Raw genomic sequence first — 7,800 nt, forward strand, 5'->3', positions numbered from 1 at the left:
AGACTCTTGCTGAACTGCTCAGACTATATACAACATTCTATAGCATCTGTAACCACAAGAAAACACATATAGAGGGAAAACCGACATAACCGAGACACTAAACATACAGAAGGTCTCTGAAGCAACTAAACACAACCGATGAACCAACCTCTATATGGTCCCAGTACCGGCATACTATATAAATGTGCGGTCTCTTGGAAACAAGACCCACATAATTAGAGACTGGTCTGAACTCTCAAAACCAGAGTTGGTATTCTTTACAGAAACCTGGCTGCGCTCAGATAACAACCCAATTCTGAACAATGTTTGCCCTAGACAATTAAGGAAGGATGAAGGCCTGAGTCTTATGTACAATGAGCTGCTTAAATTCACTCTAGTAGACTCTTAACTCCCTGCCCTTAGAAATACTGGCATGTAAAATTGAAGACCCCACACTAGTTAACCCTTTGGTATGTATTGTAGGGGTACTTCCCTGGTTCTCAGCTTTGTTAAGGCCCCTACAGTATTCTCTTCTACTTCCTACCAGGGAAATGGTTCCAGGCAAGCAGTGACTTCTTTGATATCCTACATAAAAATGCAAATATCACAACCTGCACATTGCTACTGGGTGACATAAACCTTCTCTTAAATTGGACAAATGATCCTGTGGTGAAAGATCTTTCTAGCTACTTAGAATGCCTACATTTCTACTGCCCTCCAGGTCAGATGACTCATGAAAAAGGCAATCAACTTGACCAACTGTGTACACAAGAAGCTCAGCATCTAGCCCAAATATTGAGATGGGGAAATGGTCTCCCCTGATCTGGTCTGATCACTTCCTATTAGATTTCAACATCATATGGACACAACAAAATGCTTATACCCGGCGACATAAAAGAAATACCTTTAAAACCCTAAAATACAGTACCATACCAGAAGGAGGGTTGATGGTACCAAATTCTGGGAAATGGTAGACAATCATTATTCAACAGTAATTGATCATGTAGACAACTGGAGAGGATTTGGAAAAAAGATAGATCCTGTGCTGGAGTGGAGGAGTGGCCTAGTGGTTAGGGTGGTGGACTTTGGTCCTGAAGAACTGAGTTCAATTCCCACTTCAGGCACAGGCAGCTCCTTGTGACTCTGGGCAAGTCACTTAACCCTCCATTGCTCCATGTAAGCCGCATTGAGCCTGCCATGAGTGGGAAAGCACGGGGTACAAATGTAACAAAATAGATACTATTGGAGATTCTACATGGAATGTTGCTATTCCACTAGCAACATTCCATGTAGAAGGCTGCGCAGGCTTCTGTTTCTGTGAGTCTGATGTCCTGCACGTATGTGCAGGATGTCAGACTCACAGAAACAGAAGCCTGCGCGGCCACATTGGTGATTTGCAAGGGCCGACTTCTAGTGGAATAGCAACATTCCATGTAGAATCTCAAATAGTAGCAACAGTGGAGAAGTGGCCTAGTGGTTAGGGTGGTGGACTTTGGTCCTGAGGAACTGAGTTTGATTCCCACTTCAGGCACAGGCAGCTCCTTGTGACTCTGGGCAAGTCACTTAACCCTCCATTGCCCCATGTAAGCTGCATTGAGCCTGCCATGAGTGGGAAAGCGCAGCGTACAAATGTAACAAAAATAAATAATTGGAGATGAGCAATCTTGGTGTATAAAACTAAATTAGATGAAGCTAAAAAAAACTACTACTCTAAACTGATAGGCAAGGACATTACTGATACCAAACATCTCTTTTTGATTGTCAACAATTTACTAAACGTGGATGAGATCACAATCCCTTCCTGTGAGTCTGCCCCAACAGCTGAACAGTTGGGCTCTATATTTCAGAGAGAAAATTGCTAAAATCAGAGCACAGGTCAATAATCCCACCAACGAAGAATATCTAGCTAACAGATGTTCAGACATGGCAATACCCTCCAATATGATCCGGGACAGTTTTCATGACATTAAATGAGAGGTCCTGGACCAGTTAATCAAGAAATTTTCTAAATCCCACTCCCAACTGGATACATGCCCAACCAGTCTGATGAGGAATGTCTCCCCCAAGTTCCAAATCATTATCTATGCTTGACTAACAAGTCAAAAGGAGCTGCAGTGGGAATCGAACCCAGTTCCCCAGGATCAGAGTCCGCTGCACTAACCATTAATAGAAGTACCAATCCTATCACTATTCATGTCCTTTCCGCAGCGCATAATTTCTCTTTATGAATACGTTTTCTGAGCGGCAGCTCGGTCTTGCATAAAGCACAAATGCTATAAAACTTTTAAGCTGGGCGGGGCGGGGTGACAGCTCCCCAGCCGCCGGGCATTTCTGCCACAAATGCCATCCTTCCCAAGTTGGAGAACACGCCTGTACAGGCCAGATCTGCTGAAGAATTGAGCAGCCTTAAGCCAGAATTAGTGCAAGTGCCAAGCAGCTAGAACTGGGTGGGAGGCTGGGAGCCTCTTTTGGCTATCTGCTCTGGTCCAAACATCTCACGCAGCATTTTTTTTTTTGTTTCACATCGAAACCAAATATGGGTAAATTCCTAACAAACTCAACGCCTGGCACCTAACTGAACAAGTTAAAAAATCGCGAAGCCTAGCCACCTATTTTCTCCTAGACAGCCGTCCCGCCCCCCAGCAAACTGGCACGGTGCACACTATTGGATAACCGCGCCCATCAATCAACTACGTCACCGGGAAACCCCTAACGACGACGTTTTTTTTTTTTATTTCCAAAACTAGTCCTGACAGACGCGGTGACAGTTGCGTCCGTGTAGGATCATTTTTTTTTTCTTCTTCTCTTTTACAGTCCGTTTATGAATAGTGCGAACAGAATCGAATTTCCAACCTAGCCGAAGCGTTTAACGGAATAATTGCCTTGTGGCTTTTTTTTTTTTTTTCTGTCTTCCCGTTGCGCTTCTGCCCTCGGGAGTTTATTATTGGGGAGGAGGGGGCGTGCCGCTTTGATCTGGGAGGTCTGCCAAGCTGCTGTGGGAGTCAGGCCGCCCTTCTCCACTCCTTCGGGAGCGGCAGAAAACGGTTGGTTGGCCGGCCCGCGATAAAGTTCTGGCAAGTTCGAGGCGAGGGCGGGATATACAGCTTTATAAAAGTCTCTGAGGCGAAGCGGCGGGGATAAGGTTCGTCTCCTGTCGGTCCGCTTCCAAGTAGCGGCGAGGAAAGAGAGCGGACTCGGGGGGTGTGAGCTGCAAAGACACCAACCAACGAAGGAGACGATGTCGACTAAGGCGCCAGCTGTCGGCATCGACCTGGGCACCACCTACTCGTGCGTCGGGGTCTTCCAGCATGGCAAAGTGGAAATCATCGCCAACGACCAGGGCAACCGCACCACCCCCAGCTACGTGGCCTTCACCGACACGGAGCGGCTGATCGGCGACGCCGCCAAAAACCAGGTGGCCATGAACCCCACCAACACCATCTTCGACGCCAAGAGGCTGATCGGCCGCAAGTTCGACGACCAGACCGTGCAGACGGACATGAAGCACTGGCCCTTCACCGTGGTGAACGAGGGCGGCAAGCCCAAGGTCCGCGTGGAGTACAAGGCGGAGATGAAGTCCTTCTTCCCCGAAGAAATCTCTTCCATGGTGCTGACCAAAATGAGAGAGATCGCCGAGGCCTACCTGGGCAAGAAGGTGCCCAACGCCGTGGTCACGGTGCCGGCCTATTTCAACGACTCCCAGAGGCAGGCCACCAAAGACGCGGGCACCATAGCCGGCCTCAACGTCCTGAGGATCATCAACGAGCCCACGGCCGCTGCCATCGCTTACGGCCTGGACAAGAAGGGCACCGGCGCCGGCGAGAAGAACGTGCTGATCTTCGACCTGGGAGGGGGCACTTTCGACGTCTCCATCCTGACCATCGAAGACGGCATCTTCGAGGTGAAGTCCACCGCGGGAGACACGCACTTGGGCGGAGAGGACTTCGACAACCGCATGGTCACCCACTTCGTGGAGGAGTTCAGACGCAAGCACAAGAAGGACATCAGCCAGAACAAGAGGGCCGTGAGGCGCCTCCGCACCGCTTGCGAGAGAGCCAAGAGGACCTTGTCCTCCAGCACCCAAGCCAGCATCGAAATCGACTCCCTCTTTGAAGGGACCGACTTCTACACCTCCATTACCAGGGCCCGCTTCGAAGAGCTGAACGCAGACCTCTTCAGGGGAACCTTAGATCCTGTTGAAAAGGCCCTGCGAGATGCCAAAATGGACAAAGGCCAGGTGAAAGAGATTGTCCTGGTGGGAGGATCCACAAGAATCCCCAAAATCCAGAAATTGTTGCAAGATTTTTTCAACGGGAAGGAGCTGAATAAGAGCATAAACCCGGATGAAGCGGTTGCTTATGGTGCCGCTGTCCAAGCGGCTATTTTGATTGGTGATAAATCGGAAAACGTCCAAGATCTATTGCTTTTGGATGTGACCCCTCTGTCTCTTGGCATCGAGACAGCTGGTGGGGTGATGACTGCATTGATCAAGCGAAATACAACCATTCCAACCAAACAAACTCAGATCTTCACTACTTACTCTGATAATCAGACCAGTGTGCTTGTGCAGGTGTATGAAGGAGAGCGATCAATGACCAAAGACAACAATCTTTTGGGCAAGTTTGACTTGACTGGCATTCCACCAGCTCCGCGAGGTGTCCCGCAGATAGAAGTTACTTTTGACATTGATGCTAATGGGATTCTAAACGTTACTGCTGTTGATAAAAGCACCGGCAAGGAGAACAAGATCACTATCACAAATGACAAGGGCCGTCTAAGCAAAGAGGACATTGATCGAATGGTGAACGAAGCTGAGAAATACAAGACAGAGGATGAAGATAATCGGAATAGAGTTGGAGCTAAAAATGCCTTGGAGTCGTACACTTATAACATAAAGCAGACAGTAGAGGATGAAAAGCTTAAAGGAAAAATCAGCGACCAAGATAAAAACAAAATTCTCGAAAAGTGTAGTGAGGTTATCGGCTGGCTGGACAAAAATCAAATGGCAGAGAAAGAGGAATTTGAACATAAGCAGAAGGAGCTTGAGAAATTGTGCAACCCCATAATTACCAAACTGTATCAAGCTGGAGACCCACCTGGTGGAGCACCTGGTTCAGGAAGCTCTGGAGGACCAACTATTGAAGAAGTGGATTAAAGTATAGAGTAACACTTTTTTTTTCTGAGAAATTAAGGTGTGTTAAGACATTTCTAGTAACCCTCTAGTGTTCACTGCAGAGAGTTCTGTAGCATGGAGGTCTGTTTCCTACAGGTAGCTTTAAACAATATAGCAATTACATTTTAGGTTTAGTTATCAGTTTTGATTAATAAAAAAAATTAAAAACCCACAAACAAACCTATATCCTGTTAAAAACTGTTTGGTTTTGACTTGTTTATGTTTTCTGTAGTTCGTCTGGTTTTTCAGTTTGCTAAATTCGGAGTAGCAAAATAATTGTCCTGTAAGTAAAAACTAGTTTTTCTTTATTTGTAATAAAATGCAGACCAAGCAAGAACACTGTTAGCCATCAGCTATACTAAATTCATAATTTGCATTTCTCTTCTTTAAGGTTAGTTCCTAATGAATATTGCAGCAGTGTTTTAAAGCATTGTGTGTGAGGTGGAGGGGAATTGTTTGAGGGTATTTTGGGGGAGGGTGAAATGGTTTGTGGACTGGAGAATGTGGGAGTATTTGAGAGGATGTTAATACAATTTCTTTATAAAATTTAAATAAACATGGGGTATCTGGAAACTTGCTTTAATTTTCTTTTGACTGTCTTTGAAATGATTTTTCATCCTTGCATAAAAAGGCATTCTTCACTCATATAAACTCACTGATTATTCCACTAAACTCTTCAAGCGGTGGGGGCCATATAGTTACTTCTAACAGCATCCAATAAGTTGCCCAGCGCCTAAAACTCTCCTAATCATAATATTTAATCAGAACATTTTTTCTTGTTTTCTATTTTTTATATATACTATCTGATGTATATTTAAACATAATTTCATATAAATTTATCATATATCTACCAAAGGACCTCAGTAGCTCAGTATAATGATGGCAACATTTCATTAAATGGGGAGACCTGATTACTCCCCCTTCTTAAAGTGCCATTGGCTCCTCATATGTCCGCTCTACCATCCACCCATATATAGCTCTATAAAATCTTAAAACACTTAGCTTAATGGTGGGTTAGGTATCCACTGCTTCCTTAACAGTGATCATCCAGAACCCTTAGTTATAGTAAGTAACTGACATGCATGAAAACACGAATAGCATTGCACCACTTCAGAACCATCTTCTAAACTGGAACAAAATGTTCACTTTTCTGGAAATAACAGAATAGAAAATAATATATTTTGCTTTTTTTCTCTGTTGGATATTTGATGTAACTAAATCCAGAAGTTAACTGTGCATTTTAGAAAATGTGTGTTTTATTTTTGTTTTGTAGTGGTGACTTATTTTAATTGTAACATGAAACCTTCCTGAAAGGCTTTTTATATCACAAACATAATACCGGCTTCTATAAAGCTAAGAAATATTTCCCTTTCAACATGAACATAAGTGAAGTCACACTTATCACAGCTTTGTTTACTAAAAAATGCCTCCTTTTTTTCTCTAACTAAAGATCTCCTTCTCTTCTCACCCTACCCCCATAATGCCAAGACAACAAAACAAAATAAATACTTTAAAAAAATTAGTGATGGTGTTTTTTGAATCCGTGCTGGTATCCCTATGACTTTTCCAGGACTTTGTCATTTGCTACTCTTACAAGCCAACTGTGGTTTGTGTGGCTATTTCTCATATTTTCTGGCTATAGCTATATGCTTTGATAAGTAGGGTGCCCTGCTATGGCTAAAAGAAGCTTCAATAAAGATAGGCACTTGCTTCTTTTTGCCATTGCAGGGCAGTAGGCTGTCTTATTAAACCCTTTCTAGGTGGATGTTAACATGTATGACTACTGCAGACCTGTAAGGTAGTTTTGAATGCTGTTTCTCTTTCATTTGCTAGGTTGATATACCAACTCTCTAAATTAGGGTGGGCAACCTTTGTACACAGAGGGCTACATGAGTGTCGGTACTATCCCTAGCAGGCTGCAGACAAAAAAATTTACAAATGTGGCCATATAATTCATTAATGTCCCAATTCAATCAATATTTAAATATAAAAAAAGAAGCCAGAGCACAGGAAAAGCCACAAGTTGCAATAAAAGAAGGAAAAAGCCTCAAAGAGCTTCAGGTAACACTATTTTCAAGAGCTAAAATGTGTAATCATCCACATAAAAAAACCTTCCTTATATTTGCATTAATTTATTAAAATCTGTGTTCAACAGTGTATGGATTATGTAATTTTTATACCATTTTCATTTTTAAAATAAAAACTTAACCTTGCTGTTGCTGTTTATATTAATACTGTTTATAGTGATGCCAAAGAGCCAGTTTCTAAATCTCTCCAGAGTGACTGAATGAACATAAAATTATTACTAGAATGGTCTGTTACTGTATACTCTTCTTTCCAAACAGTTGCTAACACTGTCAAACAAGTCTTGTCAGTGGAACCATTGAAGAATACAACAACCAGACAACACAACTTGTTAATGTTTGTGTGGGCTGTTTTCTGTGTATACTTCCCATGGTCTCGTGGGCCAAATCAAGTGGTGGGCTGCAGGTTCCCCGCACCTAAACTTCATTACAGTGATACCCATGAGTAGCTTATATTTGTTCATCCTATTTGAAGGCATACCTCTCCATAACCACGTGCTTAGGTGACTTTACAAGTTTATTGCATGGTTGTGCACAATTTTCAAAGTCATTCTTTTAGCTCTA

The 7,800-nt window shown here is 43.4% G+C and overlaps 1 protein-coding gene across 1 annotated transcript; it reads left to right on the top strand.

Moving 5' to 3' along the window:
• The first annotated feature begins 2,742 nt into the window (after window positions 1–2,742).
• HSPA2 (heat shock protein family A (Hsp70) member 2) lies at window positions 2,743–5,725 on the top strand. Its single transcript, XM_030214024.1, has one exon. The coding sequence runs from the start codon at window positions 3,218–3,220 to the stop codon at window positions 5,132–5,134; it is 1,917 nt and encodes a 638-aa protein (XP_030069884.1). The 5' UTR covers window positions 2,743–3,217; the 3' UTR covers window positions 5,135–5,725.
• The last annotated feature ends 2,075 nt before the right edge of the window (window positions 5,726–7,800 follow it).

The sequence above is a fragment of the Microcaecilia unicolor genome, chromosome 9 (assembly GCF_901765095.1).
Source record: "Microcaecilia unicolor chromosome 9, aMicUni1.1, whole genome shotgun sequence".
In the NCBI taxonomy this organism is placed as follows: domain Eukaryota; kingdom Metazoa; phylum Chordata; class Amphibia; order Gymnophiona; family Siphonopidae; genus Microcaecilia; species Microcaecilia unicolor.

What these genes read in the sequence shown, in the direction of transcription:
- HSPA2 (XM_030214024.1), top strand. Translation starts at nt 3,218, where the DNA reads ATGTCGACTAAGGCGCCAGCTGTCGGCATCGACCTGGGCACCACCTAC.